The sequence below is a fragment of the Schistocerca nitens genome, chromosome 2 (genome assembly GCF_023898315.1).
Source record: "Schistocerca nitens isolate TAMUIC-IGC-003100 chromosome 2, iqSchNite1.1, whole genome shotgun sequence".
NCBI lineage: Eukaryota > Metazoa > Arthropoda > Insecta > Orthoptera > Acrididae > Schistocerca > Schistocerca nitens.
Window position 1 is genome coordinate 318,138,816 of NC_064615.1, and position 17,546 is coordinate 318,156,361.

A 17,546-nucleotide genomic window follows, 5' to 3' on the forward strand; every position below is an offset into this window, starting at 1 on the left:
GCAGTGTGGAGGATAAAAATCGTAGGAGGAGACCAAGAGATGAACAGACTAAGCAGATTCAGATCTGTGGGTTGCAGTAGTTACTTGGAGATGAAGAAGCTTGCACAGGATAGAGTAGCATGGAGAGCTGCATTAAACCAGTCTTTGGACTAAAGACCACAACAACAAAAACCTTCTGAAAGTGGATAAATGACATTAGAAATGGCATTAAATGTGCCACTCTTATCCAAGAACGTAGTTATCATAGAGCTACCTGTTCTGTCTCGAATTCTTTGTGAATTGTGTAATGTGCACATGGACACCTGGTGCTGTTTACTTCCCATCAAATACCACTGACATGTCGAATCTGTGCTGAGATGAAGTGCAGAGTCTGTCATGCAAAATTATATGTGTACTGTCAAAATATTCTTTTTGATCCATGTATAAAAATATTTACATTTAAAGGAAACTGTTTATTTGTAAACATGCAGATTTGTCTCTTTTTGCTTCTATCAACTATGAGACTGGACTTTTATTCTGAAGACAGCCATTCAGATTTACGATTTCCATGATTTCCCAAAATCACTTACAGTGTTTCCAGGATAGTTCCTTTGAAAGAGAATGGTTAATTTCTTTCCCAAATGAGAAACTGCATTTCATCTCTAATGACCTCATCATTTATGGGACATTTACACATATCTTCAATTTTCCTTCCTGCACAGGTCACTCAGCATAAATAAATTCACAGTAAAATTTGTGGTGTGCTATAGTTGGTTAATATAGTACACCTTTAATTAATTAAAATATATTAGGGTGTTTATTTCCTTGTCTTATACATATTTACACATTTTCAAGGTTTTTTGACATTTATTTCTGAATAAACGACTACATTTTGATTTTTCCACAGTAACAGGAAGTTTTGTGAATGCTTCTCATATAGTGGGTTTGTATTTTTATTGTGTGCTAGAAATCTGCCTTTATTCAAGAGTACCAAGATTCTTTCAAAGAGCTCTAATAATATTTAGACTCCTCCAGCTACTGAGTAGTTAGTGCAACAGTTGTATCAAAGGTAAAATTAACTTGAGAAAACTATTAAGTTTATGAGAAGACAGAATGGTTGACCAGCTCTTACTTTCAGGAACCGAAATTCAAAATACGACTAACAAATGCAAATAAAACTAGAAAGAAACTATCTTAGCTTTGAGACCTAACCTCCTGAAAGCAAATACTGACCACCCATTCCCTTTTCCAGTAATTGAACAATTACTGAAGCAGACTTGACTCTTAATTCTGTACATGAAGACATCCTCCTCGGTAAATTTTCTGTAAGTGGAATACACCTTCATTCAGAGCTCCAGGTGAACATTACTGAGAAGGACGATACTATAAAAAACAAAACTTGGCATCCTAAACATCAGATGGTAGGGTGCTAGAGCCTTTAATTGTGGAGGTAGAATAGAGAACCTGAAAAGCGAATGGATAGGTTGCAAGATGTAGAATTGCAGGAAGATACAGAAGATGGATGCCCCACATGGAAAAATTCAAGAACCCTATAGAGGAAAGAGAAATAGCTGTATGAACTTCGAAGAGCTCTGATGGCAAGTCAGTGCTATTCAAGGAATGCTGAAGTATGGAAGGAATATGTAACAGTACTAAACAAAGGATAAAAACTTAGAAGACCATGTTATGGAAAGGGAATAGGAAGTGGATGAAACTGAGTTGGGGGTGTGACAGAGCAAGAAGAATTTCATAAATGCTGAAAGAACTGAGTCGAAACAAGCTGCTCAGAGTAGATGACATTTCCTCTGACTATTAACATCCTTGGGAGGGCAAATCATGACAAAACTGTTCCAGCTGGTATTCAGGATATATGAGGCAAAATAATATCAAACACAGAGAATCAACTACTGAAAAAATGGTCATTCCATTCAACTGATCTTCCAAGACCTATGCCATCTCTGACAGAATAAAAATATTATCTGTGAACCTCGAAGTTATTATTTATTGTGCTTTTCCACATTAGCTTAATAAGTCATGACTGCAAAATATCAACACTAATTATCTGCGGAAGAATGGTATAACTGACTGAGGCTGATCTGAGTAATTCGATTTGAGTTTCATAAATCTAAATTCATAGCATTTGTAGAACAAGAAATAGTATTAGAGAATGTGGATCAGAATATACTCTGAATATGGAAGGTAGCAGGGATCAAATGCAAAAAAATAAAATGTTACCAGTAAGTTGTATGGAAACCAGACTGCAGTCATACGAGTCAAAAGATGCGAAATGGAGGCAGTAGTTAACAAGGAAGTGGTACTGGATCATTCGCGTTATAAAATCTGTACACTGACAAGCAGTAAAAGAAACTAAGGAGGAATGTGGAAAAGCACTACAAATAATAACTTCGAGGTTCACAGATAATATTTTTATTCTGTCAGAGATGGCATAGGTCTTGGAAAATCAGTTGAATGGAATGACCATTTTCAGTATATGATGTAAGATGGATATCAACAACGGAAAATAAGAGTAAGGGAATGTAGTTGAATTAATTTGTGTGATGCTGACAAAATTATATCAGGAAATGAGACATTAAAAGTAGACAATGAATGAAATATAGAGGATATAAAATGCAGACAGGAAATAGGATGAAAAGCCTTCCAGAAAAAGAGAAATTTATTCATACTGAATATAAATTTAGTGGATAAGAAGCTTCTTCTTTATGTAATTGTCTGGAGTGCAATCTTGTATGAAAGAGAAACATGGATGGTAACTAGTGTAGACAGACAAAGAAAATATGAACTGTTGTATTACAGAAGAATGCTGAAGATAAGATCCTGAGGCATCAAGGAATAGTTAATTTGGTAATTGATCCAATCAATGAAAAAATATTAGGGGAAAAAATTCATGCAGCTGTAAATTTTTGTACCGTGGTATGGGGAAGTGTCACAAACAAGATACCAAAAATCCCCATCTGTGAGATGTGAGCATTGGGGAGGGGAGGGGGGCACTTAAAGGTCACTTTTTAAAATATTTCTTGAATAACTTGAAACTGCAGCTTCTAGAGGGAAAAAAAAGTTCCCAGTACACAACTAAACTACATTAAAATTCGTACCAAAAAGGTTCTATTACTTTCTGGCCAGGGCTAGTAGTTTCCATGTTGCAGGGGATGGAAAAGTCAGAGATTATTAAAAATAGTGTCTTAATGGTGTACAATTAATGTGTGTTGTTAAATGAAAGCAGTTAAGAACAGATATTAAATGTGAATGTCCCCTTCTTCATATGTTTGCATACTGAAGAGGGAGCAGGTGATACACCACTCTATCTGCCCCACAAATGACTGGGTGTTTCACAAAATTACACCAAACCTCTGCAGCGTACCTTACAAATCACTAGTGATGCAGTGTGCAGATACCAGGGGTATGGGGAGGAGGGGTGGTATTTTCCACAAAATGCATTAACACATCATGGAATATTAAGATATGAATTAGTAATAAAATTAAGGCAAGAAATACATAGGAACAGAATCTACATAAATCTTTGGGCTCTGTTCTTCACTGCTAGAACAGAAATTGATTCTTAGTCGTCATGCATGGCAGCTGTAGCACTCTTCAGGGAAAGGCTACCTTCACCACCATAAGCACTGCTCACTTTCTGAGTTATGGACAGACTATATCTTCCCAGCATTTCCTGTTTGGTTCGTTGGTTGGTTGGGCAGAGGGAATCAAACAGCAAGTTCATCGATCCCATTGAATTACGGAAGTTGGCTGTTCCCTTTCAAAGGAACCATTCCAGCATTTGCCTGAAGCTATTTAGGGAAATTCATAGAAAACCTAAATCAGGATGGCCAGACGTGGGTTTGAACTGCCATCCTCCTAAATGCGAGTCCAGTGTGCTAACCACTGCATCACCTCACTCAGTAGCATTTCCTGTCCAGTTCTCTTATGTGAGCAGACAAAGTTACTTCACTGAGTTTGAGTTTATATAGTGAAGTTATTTTTAGTTTATTAAATGTGTACTTATTTGCAGTTGTTAAGTGAGCTATTATGTAAAATGCTCAACAGGTAGAGCTCTCAGCTGTTTACCACACTGTAGAGCCTGTTACAAGTTCAATATGTATTCAACAATGGCAATTTCATTGTCTGCACTACCACTGGCTGTAAAGCATGAGGCGTATCAAATGCATTACCCCAGCCTCAGCTCCCAACATCTGAAGAGGCCCAGAGGCTTAATTTGTCTCCCAGTGCAAAAGAATTAGGTCACTGAAGTTACAGAACTTCATATATTTCAGCATAAGTCAAGCAGTGCATTACAGCAGATTACTGTTCTTGATCTGAACATGATCATTCCCATTCCAGCAGACATACACACACTCCATGGAAGATATACTGGGGGTGTGTGATAAGCAGTTCCAATAAAGTAAAGTCATATGGCACAAATGGCTGGGAGAACCCAAAGCGCAGGTCAGCTGCCTAATTGGAAAGGTTTTCCCTATCCTCCATACCTGCAGGCACATTTCCTTCATGAAGTATGAGAGCTGTGTGTGTATGTGTATTTGTTAAGATCCTTGTACTGGTGTGTGTGTGTGTGTGTGTGTGTGTGTGTGTGTGTGTGTGTGTGTGTGTGTGTGGTGTTTGTGTTGGAGATGGTTAGAGAAGGGAGAAGGTGAAACCCAGTGCCAGCATATAGCCTCATCTCTCGAATAGCACCAGAGGGTCCAGAAAGCTTTAACCCCATTCGACAGATAGTCATTAACAGTCTCACATGCCGTCAAGTCACGAGATGCTGTGGACAGGTCAGGAGTTGAATTCGGGACATTGGCACAATGACTAGTGATTAAAGGCTTTACCATAAAGGCAAAGGGAAATTTGTGAATGGCATGCAGCATACTTGGATTGTCATTCATCCAAGTACTGGCCATTCCTGATGGTGTGTATTCACTATGATGCGACTGGTAACTGGTGTTTCCACCTCGGCATGGTCATTGACAGAGGCTGCACTTAATGTAGACTACACTACAAGTGACAGTAATTCCTGAATGGAAGAAGCTTATACAGTTTACCAGTAACAGAATTAATGCTGAGAGAAGTTCAGTAGCCTTCTGGTCATTCATTAATTCACCACCAAGTTACTACAAGACAATTGGCTTTACAATATGCTGTCAATGACAGACAGCACAAAGGTTCTACATTTATCAATCCAATCACATTGCCATCAACTCTACAAAGGTCACTGATAGCATCAGCTTTACAAATTATATGCTTCTGTGTTTATAGGAATGTATTTTACATAAAAGCTCACTTAACAACAGCAAATTAATACTCATTTAATAAATTGAAAATAAATCCACTATATAAACATGACCTCGGTGAAGTTATTTTGTTTACTCACATAAGAGTAATGGACAAAAAACGCTGGGGAGATATAGTCTGTCTGCAGAATGAAAACTGAGTACCACTCATGGTGGCAGAAGTTGCATTGCCCAGAAGACTAGACTAATTTTAAATGCTGCCTCACACCAGTCTTTGGAATCAAGACCACAGTCAAATTTGTATTGTTAAGGAATTTATATCAATTGAGCAAAATGAATTTTCCACTGATAATAAAATTTGGGTTTTTAAAACATAATTTATTAGCAGCTAAACCTTTCGTTGTTGGCTGACAGTCATTGAAAATGTGTGTTCCTGAAAGTTTTTGGGACTAATGGAACTTCCCTAATGTCTTAATGCAGATTATCCTTATTCCTAGTGCTGATTTGGTGAACTGAGCTGTTCAGTGGAAGAAAGCTACCTATTACCCAAAGCAAAAGTCATCCTGCAATAAACCTACTGAGATCAGTAGACAAAATATTCAATTCTTGGAACAGTTCCCTACAGGAATTTCTTGAATTCACACAACAAATATATGTATTATGTAGTTTTGGACTTCAGAATCTTTAGTTTGGCTTGGAGAATAACACTAAAATAGACATCATACAGTGTTGATGATGTTACTGTTGCAGCCTTCAGTCGAGAGACAGGTTTGATGCAGCTCTCCATGCTACTGTGTCCTGTGCAAGCCTCTTCATCTCCAAATAACAACTTTACCTACATCCTTCTGAATCTGCTTAGTGTATTCATCTCTTGGTCTCCCTCTACAATTTTTGCCCACCATGCTGTCCTCCAATATTAAATCGGTGATCCCTTGAAGCCTCAGAACATGTCCTACCAACCGATTCCTTCTTCCAGTCACGTTGTGCCACAAATTCCATTCAGAACGTCCTCATTAGTTACGTGATCTATCCATCTAAAGTTCAGCAGTCTTCTGTAGCACCACATTTCAAGAGCTTCAATTCTCTTCCTGTCTAAATTATTTATTGTCAATGTTTCACTTCCATACATGGCTACACTCCATACAAATACTTTCAGAAAGGACTTCCAGACACTTAAATCTATACTTAATGTTAACAAATTTCTCTTCTTCAGAAATGCTTTCCTTGCCTTAGCCAGTCTACATTTTATATCGTCTCCACTTCGACCATAGTCAGTTATTTTGCTCCCCAAAGAGCAAAACTCATCTAGTACTTTAAAAGTGCCCCTTTTCCTAATCTAATTCCCTCAGTATCACCTGATTTAATTCTACTATACTCCATTATCCTTGTTTTGCTTTTGATGATCTTCATCTTATATGTTCCTTTCAAAACACTGTCCATTCCATTTGACTGCTCTTCCAGGCCCATTGCTGTCTCTGACAGAATTACAATGTTGTTGGCAAACCTCAAAGTTTTTATTTCTTCTCCATGGATTTTAATTCCTACTCCAAGTTTTTCTTTTGTTTCCTTTACTGCTTGCTCAATATACAGATTGAATAACATCATCAGGGATAGGCTACAACCCAGTCTCACTCCCTTCTCAAACACAGCTTCCCTTTCATGCCCCTTGACTCATATACCTGCCTTCCGGTTTCTGTACTAATTGTAAATAGCCTTTCGCTCCCTTTATTTTACCCCTGCCACCTTCAGAATTTGAAAGACAGTATTCCAGTCAACATTGTCAAATGTTAGAAACATAGGTTTGTCTTTCGTTAACCTATCTTCTAAGATAAGTCTTAGGGTCAGTATTACCTTGTGTGTTCCAACATTTCTACGGAATCCAAACTGATCTTCCCAGAGGTTGGCTTCTACCAGTTATTTCACTCATCTGTAAAGAATTCATGTTAGTATTTTGCAATTGTGACTTATTAAACTGATAGTTCGACAATTTTTACACCTGTCAACACCGGCTTGCTTTGGGATTGGAATTACAATATTCTTCTTGAAATCTGAGGGTATTTCACCTGTCTCATACATCTTGCTCACCAGTCATGGCTGACTCTCCCAAGGCTATCAGTAGTCGTGATGGAATGTTTTTTACTCCCGGGGTCTTATTTTGACTTACATCTTTCGGTGCTCTGTCAAATTCTTCACGCAGTATCGTGTCTCCCATTTCATCTTCATCTACATCCTCTTCCATTTCCATAATATTGCCCTCAAGTACATTGCCCTTGCAATAGACCCTCTATATACTCCTTCCACTTTTCTGCTTTCCCTTATTTGCTTAGGACTGGTTTTCTATTTGAGCTCTTGATATTCATACAGGTGGTTCTATTTTCTCCAAAGGTATCTTTAATTTTCCTGTAGGCAGTATCTATCTTACCCCTAGTGATATGTGCTTCTACATCTTTACATTTGTCCTCTAGCCATCCCTGCTTAGCCATTTTACACTTCCTATCTATCTCATTTTTGAGATGTTTGTATTCCTTTTTGCCTGCTTCATCTACTGCATTTCTATATTTTCTCCTTTCATAAATTAAATTCAATATCTCTTCTGTTACCCATGGATTTTTACATACTTGATCCTCTGCTGTCTTGACTATTTCATCTGTTAAAGCAACCCATTCTTTTTCTACTGTATTTCTTTCCCCTGTTCTTGTCAATCATTCACTAATGCTCTCTCTGAAACTCTCTATAATCACTGGTTCTTTCAGTTTATCCAGGTCCCATGTCCTCAAATTCCTACCTTTCTTCAGTTTTATTCTACTGTTCATAGCCAATAATTGTGGTCAGAGTCCACATTTGCCCCTGGAAATGCCTTACAATTTAAAACCTGGTTCCTAATTCTACGTCTTACCATTATATAATTAATTTCCAACCTTCCAGTGTCTCCAGGCCTCTTCCACGTATACAACCTTCTTTCACAATTCTTAAATAAAATGTTAGCTATGATTAAGTTATGCTCTGTGTAAAGTTCTACCAGGCAGCTTCCTCTTTCATTTCTTACCCCCAGTCCACATTCACCTACTTATCCTCTCTTTCTTTTCCTACTACTGAATTCCAGTACCCCATGACTATTAAATTTTCATCTCCCTTAACTCTCTGAATAATTTCTTTTATTGCATCATACATTTTTTCAGTCTCTTCATAATCTGTGGAGCTAGGTGGCATATAATCTTGTACTTCTGTGGTAGGCGTGGGCTTCATGTCTATCTTGGCTACAATAATGCGTTCACTATGCTGTTCCTATTAGCTTATCCACATTCCTATTTTTTTTTTCATTATTAAACATACTCCTGCATTACCCATATTTGATTTTGTTTTTGTAACCTTGTATTCACCGGGCCAGAAGTCTTGTTCCCCCTGCCACCGAACTTCACTAATTCCCACTCTAACTAACTTTAACCTCAACATTTCCCTTTCTAAATTTTCTAACCTACCTGCCCAATTACGGGATCTGACATTCCATGCTCCAATCCATAGAACGCCAGTTTTGTTTCTCCTGATAATGATGTCATCCTGAGTAGTCCCCGTCCATATATCCAAATGGGGGACTATTTTACCTCCGGAATATTTTACCTAAGAGGACACCACCATCATTTAATCATACAGTCAAGCTGCATGCCCTCGGGAAAAATTATGGCTGTAGTTTCCCCTTGCTTTCAGTCATTCACAGTACTAGCACAGCAAGGTCATTTTGGTTTATGTTACAATGCCAGATCAGTCAATTATCCAGATTGTTACACCTGCAACTACTGAAAAGGCTGCTGCCCCTCTTCAGGAACAACATGTTTGTCTGGCCTCTCAACAGGTACCCCTCCATTGTGGTTGCACCTATGGTACAGCTCTCTGTATCGCTGAGGCACGCAAGCCTCCCCAACAATGGTGAGGTCCATGGTTCATGGGGGTGGGGCCCCATATGATATTTTAATCCTACACCGTATCATATAGGATTAAAATAAGCTAACTGAGCTAACTTTATTTCTTTTTTTATGTTATCTATGCAACTCCCATGTTGCACATTTATGTACCTGTTTAAGATGTTCTATGGACGTTCCTCTCCACTGAATCTCTTACCAAAAAATTTTAATTTAGTTGAAATATACAGTCAAACACCTTTTGTAAGTCTCAAAAAAGACTAGTGGCCTGTAATTTATTAACTCTATCCTTGCTGTATGTATAACTAGCCTCCTAAATATAATAAATCTTCAGAAACTCAAACTGAGGACTTTGGGGATGTATCAGTCATGGTAAGACGGTGGAGAAGTTCATATACTGTAAATATAATTCTGGAACATTCACGACAATGCTGTGCTGGATTGAAAGGCAGTTTGTATTCCTGCACACAACTCTGTTTAATGTGTAGCTGCTGGAAGTTTCATTATTGTATGTCTCTTAGTTATTGTGCGGGGCTGTATTGAGTAGAATGTTGTGTTACACAATTTGCGAATTTTGAGATGACAAAGTTAGAGGAGCAACACATCTACATTAAATTTTGTGTGAAACTCAAGAAAACCTTTACAGAGACACACCAAATGACGCAGGAAGCCTACAGTGATGAATGCTTAGGTCGTACTCTGTGTTATGAATAGATCACATGGTTTAAAAATGGCCTGATGGAAGATAAAGATGACCCTCATTCAGAACGCCCTTCAATGTCTACCGACGGCGCTCATGTCAGGAATGTCAACGAAATTGTGCATGCCAATCAAAGACTGACTGTCCGAGAGATTGCAGAGGAATGCAACATTTCAGTTGGATTGTGTCATAAAATCCTGACACAGCATCTTGGAATGCATTGTGTCACCACCAAGTTCGACCCACAGCTCGTGAGTCAAGAGCAGAATAACCTTTGCCTTGAAACCTGTGAAGAGCCTTTGGATCGCACAAATGAGAATGATATGTTCTTTATGACAATCATAACAGGTGATGAGACATGGGTCTATGGTTATGATGTTGAGAGCAAGGTTCAGTCTGCACAATGTGTCAGGAAAGATTCTCCAAGACAAAAAAAAAAGATCGTCAGGCGGGGTCAAATATCAAAGCCATGCCGATAGTTTTCTTTAACTCTTAAGGATTAGTCCATCATCACTTTGTGCTACAGGGACACACTGTTAATCGATGGTACTAAGTTGGACTTGTTGCGATGCCTGCACAAAAAAGTGAGAAAGAAACGGCCTGAAATGTGGTGAGATAATTCATGGCTCTCGCATCATGATAACACACCTACGCATTCATCCCCATTGATGCGTGACTACTGCACAAAAAATGAAATCACTATGCTGCCTCATCCTCCGTACTCTCCAGACGTGGTCCCTGCAGACTTTTTTTTTTACTTCCAAACTTGAGAATCCCATTGAAAGGATGAAGAAAATCTGCAGACAGCACTTTGTGCGATTCAGCAAGAGGCATCCCAATATTGCTTCTGGAAGTGGAAATGGTGTTGGGAGTGGTGTATCAATTGTGGTGGGGAGTATTTTGATTGAGACCATGCACAATAAGTAAGGTAAGTGTAGAAAAAATTTGTAGGCAAAGTTCCAGAAATTTTTTGAACAGAGCTCATATACACTCGATGTAGCTTTCATTCATTTCCACCATTTGCAACTGATAACTGTAGGTATTTGGAAATATCTTTTTATGAATTTTATTATTATTGTTATTGGCAAAATGCTGGCTTCAAACTATTGTCTTTTTCTTTACTCTTCATCTTGCCACATATTCCTTCCATTTAGCCGGCATTCAGTGAAATGTGACCCATAACTGGTAGACATCTGACCCTCTAATATTTTGAAGTGTTTGTCAGCTACTATTGATTTTGCTCTGCTTAATGTACACATTACATATTTTGCTATGTCAGTAACCTCAATAATTTTCATCATCATCATTACTATAATTACAAAACTTGATACGGCTACTGAAAAAAAGGAGCAACTAAAAAGTGTCTTTAATGACCTGAAGTTGATGTACAGTTAACATAAAAAGCTAGACATTAGTATAGCGTATCTTACTGTACCTTTCTGGACATAATGCCCCAGAGAAAAAAAGATAAATGATCTGAATCAAGAATATGATACTGTTTCGTAGTAAAACTGGTTGTTTGTTATATTGTATAAATGAACTAAACAACTGTCATAACAAAATATAATAAAATATGCAGTAAACAAATTTTTGCATAAAAAAGAAACTCGTGCAATTTAGTTTAAAAAATGAATCATGCAAAGCATAAAAATAAATGATTATGTGCAAATTAGTTTAAACTTGTAGCTTTACATGATTTTATGAGTTTCAGAAATGTGAAAGTCAAAATCATTTGATTATTTCTGAATGGGATTTGTAGGATACACATCAAAGGCCAGTTACGAACAGGAGCTTTGATCTTTTAATGCCGTGTATTTTCCATGCTTCAGACTTTTCCCAAGTAAATGAAATTATTAAAAAATTGATGTTAGCAAACATGATTAATAAAAGGGAAATGAATGTAGTTTTTATAGAATAACTAGCATTGCCAGACAGCTGCAAGTTGGGAAAACTGAAGACCTCACACAATGAACACACTAAGAGGTTGCCTCTGCAGTTTTGTTTGTGTAAATGGCTTTTTAAGTCAAATGATGCTTCCATATTTCTTGGCTCAAGCTTTCAATCTGAACACACAAATTTAAGATAAATGCTTTTCAAACAACTGAATTATTTAGATGTGCACTTCATACTTGGTTTGATCTTACACAGTTAGAAAAAAAAAAAAAAAACATAAAGCAAAAATATGTCTATACATACAAATGAATAAAAAACGTTTTCTTTAATTATTCATTTCATTTAAATAAATTTACATCTATTTTATTTACATATTTACAACTTGTCTTGTATCACATATCTCCAGTACTCCACATAACAATATTTACAGTCAGTTTGAATTATTTTATAGTTTACAATAAAATTGCACTGTGCACAAATGTCTTTTTGGATTCACATGTGTATGAAAATGAATAAGCTGGCTGGAATTCATCTTTTCCCCATTTGGGAGGAGAAACAATATACTTAATAACATGGACTGGTAAACATCTACTTCCAAATATCTGATATGTAATGGCTCAAAAAGCATTGACTTAGCTTGAACCATATTAACAAACTGATAATCATAACTGTTACAATGAGAAATGACAAAAAGAGGAATTTTAACAATTTCCCAAAACAGAAAGAGTTTTATTACTTTTTTCGATGATTCCCTAGGAATGTCTGTTGAGACTTTAAACAACACAATAGATCTACTAAATTCAATGCTATGTAAGTAATCACCATCTTCTAGACAGCAAAACACAAAGTACAATAAATACAAAAAATAAGTATGGGCAGACAGAGAAAAGTGAAAGCAAACTTTTCTTTTCTTTGCTTTTTACAATAAAGTAATTTGCTTACTGCTTACAGCAGTATAATGAAAAAGTACTGGAACTCTAATATTTATTATTTTTAAATGACATTTGTTAACAGTAGGTATCATATATATTTATGCTTTTGTTAACGACAATGCTGTAAAGCCAAAATAATTAAGGGCTTATACCATATAATAAATGTGACCTTCTGTTAAAATTATTTCTCGTATTCACTAAAATATATTGTGACATTCTGGACATACTGCTAAGAAATAAAAACACATATTTTAATAAATTCTGGAAATGTTTATTTTTTATAAGTTCTACACTCAAATCAATTGTAATTTGACGCTGTTATCTCAAGTGCTTTGGAATCGTTCTCCGTGCCAGTTTCCTGATCAGTAATCTTTCTTGTTTAACATCGGATCAGAATTTCTCTCTGTAGAGTGTCCCGTTGCAATATACACAAATGGTAACATTCTGTGCATATTTTACAAAGTAAATACACATTTTAATAAATTCCAAAAATGTTTATTCTTTTCCTCATATCCACCACTGAATCGGTTGTAGTTTGACACAGTTTCTTCAAGTGCTCTGTGATCCTTCTCCATGCCAGTTTCCAAATCAGCCATATTTCTTGTTTATTACCTGATCAGAAAATATTCTCTATAGTTTGTGTGTTGCAATATACACACTTGATAAGAAAATTCAATACTAATTCTTGATGTGAGATATTCCTGCATCAGTCTGTTTTTTCATTAAATGTTTGTTCACTTCCTTTTATAAAATTGTCAATTATCTATATTCCCACTCATATCACCTGCATTCTTAGATTTTTCAAATTAAAAATAAACTAATAAAGCAAGACTGTTTTGCATATGTATGTGAGCACTATGTGATACCTCTAAAATACAAGTCTCAAAACATGCAAAGAGAACTATTTATTCTCTCTACTTTATGCAGATTTAAGTCTCAACAATCATTATTTATTTTTGTATTAAGGGATAGTTATCTGCTTTCGTTTATTTTTGTTCATTCTTTCAGGCTACAGGTTACCTCTGTGCCGCCAGTTGATGCAAAACAGTCTCCACAATTTATTGCAGTAAATTTTATGGAAGATGTTCTGAGTTTAACTTAACTTTTTAGTAGCTTGAGTCATTTTATATACTCAGTACTGTACACTACACTTCTCAACAGTTATATTCTGCTAAAATCAAATTCAACAAACACTTGCCTTGGAGTGTCATTTTTCCTTTATGGATCTAAAACATAGTGTTGATTCCAAATGACAGTAGTTTTACTACATTCATGCATGTTTGTATTTATTTCTATTTATATTGTGCAAGTGTATTTCATCTAACAGTATATAACATACAAAAATCTTCAGAACATTACCAGACTTTACTTTTGTTTTAAAACAAACAAGCCATTTGGTTGTTCCTGTTTCAGAAAAAAAATTTCTTGGTCTCTCTGTAACATCATTTTTAGTAGTGGTGGTTTTAAATAGCCAGTGTTTATACTCCCTCAATTTTACAGCAACAAGAAAAAGTTTTGAAACAATTAATTCTGGCTGCTGATTAGGCAATAAATTTCTGATAGTACTGGATATTTTGGAAAAACATCAAATAATTTATAATTTAGAGGAGGTACAGAGCAAGAAAGGAAGACAATGTAACTTGTCTTGAGCTCTGCATAACACAGCAGCACTCATTCTGTGTGTGTTTAGTAGCTAATAACAAATGACTGTTACTGTCAAGAAGCACCTGTATCAAAAGCCATATACTTACTACTTTTCCCCATTAATATTTTTGAAAATTCTTGTTTACCTTCCTTCTTTCTGTTAGCACTTTGGAGTCCTTCAGCATACACATACAAATAAAATACACTCTACAAATTCTCCTCATATTACAGCATTTTCCCAGTCTTTGCAGCTGCTATTCATGTTATAGATGTATCAGTATGAATTCTCATAAGATGTCTATGTAGCTACATTCCCTTAGTAGTTATTGAAATCTCCATTTTCTTATTTTCTTGCATGTTCTTCATGAACTTGTACCCTGTTGATCAGCTTTTAAATTCTTGTGATGTGAATGTCATATTCCATTCAAAATTCTTCTGCTGCTAGTTATTTTTCTTCTCATATCAAACACCTACCATTCAAATCATGCCTTGTTCACATTTTTTTAGAACTATAGTCTCGCATACCATTATGAAAAAAATGCAGTGTTCATGCTCTCCTCCTCTCTCTTTTTTTACTATTATCCATTTCAATTCGGCTTTAACTTCTATTCATAATGAGACTTTAAAACTTCATGAATTTTTCCTTTGGTTCATTCATATATGTGTATTACAAAACAACAAATTTAGAACACTGGTTTTCTTCTGCCTTACAATAGATCCTTTACGTGCTGTTTATTTTGTACTTGTTCACAATACTACATTTAATTTATTATCAGTTGATTTTCGATTTACTGAGGTCACAAAATTTGTTGTTACCGGTGGTGTGAAGAAGCAGACATTTGAGAACACTTTTAACAATAATTATAAAAAGTGGCAACAACAAAGAGGGGAAATTTAAAATCTGATATAAGTAATTCTGTGCACAATCAAGATCAAATTACTTCAATAGTAGCCCGTAAAAAGTGCATTACTGTCCTCGATGGAACTCTCTGTGGCAGAACCAACCTGATCAGAATTTTCTTCCAGTCCGTCTATATCCATAACCACTTTACTTTTATATGGCTGAAGGTTCAAACAGCGCCTTTGTCTGCATACTTGATGTGTCCTGAGATTTAGACATGGAGGGCATTTGCCACATTTTTCATTCTTGCATCCTTTGCACTGACCACATCGTTGCTTGCGGCCCTTAAATGTTAATGTTTTTCCTGATTTAGAGGTGCCCCTCTTAGATGAGCATTCATTGAATGAGGACTCTAATACCTCATTTTGCAGTTTCTTTCCTGGTGGCCTCCAGTTATTTTTATATGGTACTGATTCCAAGGGCTGAATTTGTAGAGGAAGGAAAACAAAAACAAAAAAATAAAGAAAAGCCTACTAAAAGAAATAAATCTGCCATAAGATTAACATGCTTTATAACACTACTGTACAGTGTTAACAAATAAATAAAAGAGAAAGAAGAGGTCTAAAGCACATCCACAAAAGTAAGTGAGCTACATCTTACAATTTGGAAAGTGACTAAGGTGACACTCCAAAATTATTATGGAATGAGATTCCTCTACTGGGGTACATTTGGAATATTATTTCTCCTTAATTATGACTTGCATCTAACCAAACAGATATTATTCAAATTATATCATATAAACTCATCTATTATAGTATGAAACCTTCTGCTCAACATGCATGTTCTGTTTCCAAATACAGAATATATCTGCTGTAAATCCTCATTACTAAATATGTAATGCTATCTACTTTCAATACAAAAAAAGTGACTCACATATCAAGCACAGGGGATTTAAACATGACCCTGGCAATTCGGGTTTGCAGGGGTGTATTTCTTTTCTATGAAATAAATTTCCAGATCTAATGAAATTCAAAGCATGCAGTAGAAATCAGAAGACTGGCTATAATTTCTGTTTCCATTTACTGAAAGAAGACTTAAGAAGACAGGCGCAGAATTAACTCCCATAATACTTTTTTTTTAAGTCTCTTTAATTGTATAGTAATCCGAAGGTTACCCAAATCTGCACTAACAATATCTCAAGGGCATCCTTCAAAGTACTCCATCGGCCTTGTGTAAACCTTTCAATTTTACGATACTTGGTCATTTTACATAGCTATTTTACTGCATATTTGTTCAAATCTCAAGGGGCTGAGTGAAGTTGTTTCAGATCTATCCACTACAGAAAAAATATATGATGCAGTCAATGGAAATCAAAGTCAAAGTACTCAGAGAGAGAGAGAGAGAGAGAGAGAGAGAGAGAAGAAGAAGAAGAAGAATGGAAAATCCATGATAGAATGAAATCCCATATATGAGAATATATCATTACCCACCAATCAGAAGAGATATGAGCAGCAAACAGGCAGGATAAAGGAGATATATAAGCCCCCCTTCCCCCTCCCCCTCCCCCTCCACCTCTCTCTCTCTCTCTCTCTCTCTCTCTCTCTCTCTCTCTCTCTCTGTGTGTGTGTGTGTGTGTGTGTGTGTGTGTGTGTGGTTTTTTTTTACCAGTAGTGCAGTGTATGGCTTGGTGCAAAAGCAGAGCAATTTCTCATTCTTTTATATGTACTCATTTGCTGCTCAGTGACTCTTACTTCGGGTAAGGTGATCTGTTCCAAATTAATTAAAGGTTATTACAGTGGACACCTCCTAAACCTAATTTGACAACTGCAATAGAATTTCAGTCTAACGTAAACTTATTTCCAGCCATAACTGTGATTTATTAAGTTATATGTAAGTAAATACACTTAAGGCTGCAATCAATGCTTCAGAATAAATTAAATGAAAATATAAATTGTGCACAACTAATCATCATTATTTCATTACAAAGTATTCACTGAAATGAGCTACGATGAAAGGTCAAGTCATTTACAGCATGTTAGTGTGATTCTCTCTGCTGGTGCAGTGACTGGTCTAGAAAGAGCAAAAGGAGCCCAACCAATTGCTAACTGGGTAAAATAAACTCTGTTCCAAGAAATATGTTAGTTTTAAACATTATCATCATGTATTTATTTATCAGCATTATATCTTAAGAACCGTATTTCTAGTTTTAAAATAAATATGGGGTATTTGGTTACTGTACTTAATTATGGCCAACTGTCTACCAATTCTGAAGCATCTCAGAGCATAATGTATTAAGGCACTGAATTTATGTCATGCTTCATTGTCATGTCTTCAGACACATAGCTGTTCTACTTTATGGGCCTCAGAGCAAATAATTATTTATGATAGAGG

The 17,546-nt window shown here is 36.1% G+C and overlaps 1 protein-coding gene across 1 annotated transcript in view; it reads right to left on the reverse strand.

The window, feature by feature from the left end:
- Positions 1 to 17,546, reverse strand: part of LOC126236096 (uncharacterized) — a 301,836-nt gene that overhangs the window by 38,776 nt on the left and 245,514 nt on the right. Inside the window, exon 13 of the mRNA XM_049945164.1 lies at positions 15,320 to 15,637. Within this exon, the coding sequence (XP_049801121.1) occupies positions 15,320 to 15,637 (318 nt within the window). The remainder of the gene's footprint in view (positions 1 to 15,319; positions 15,638 to 17,546) is intronic.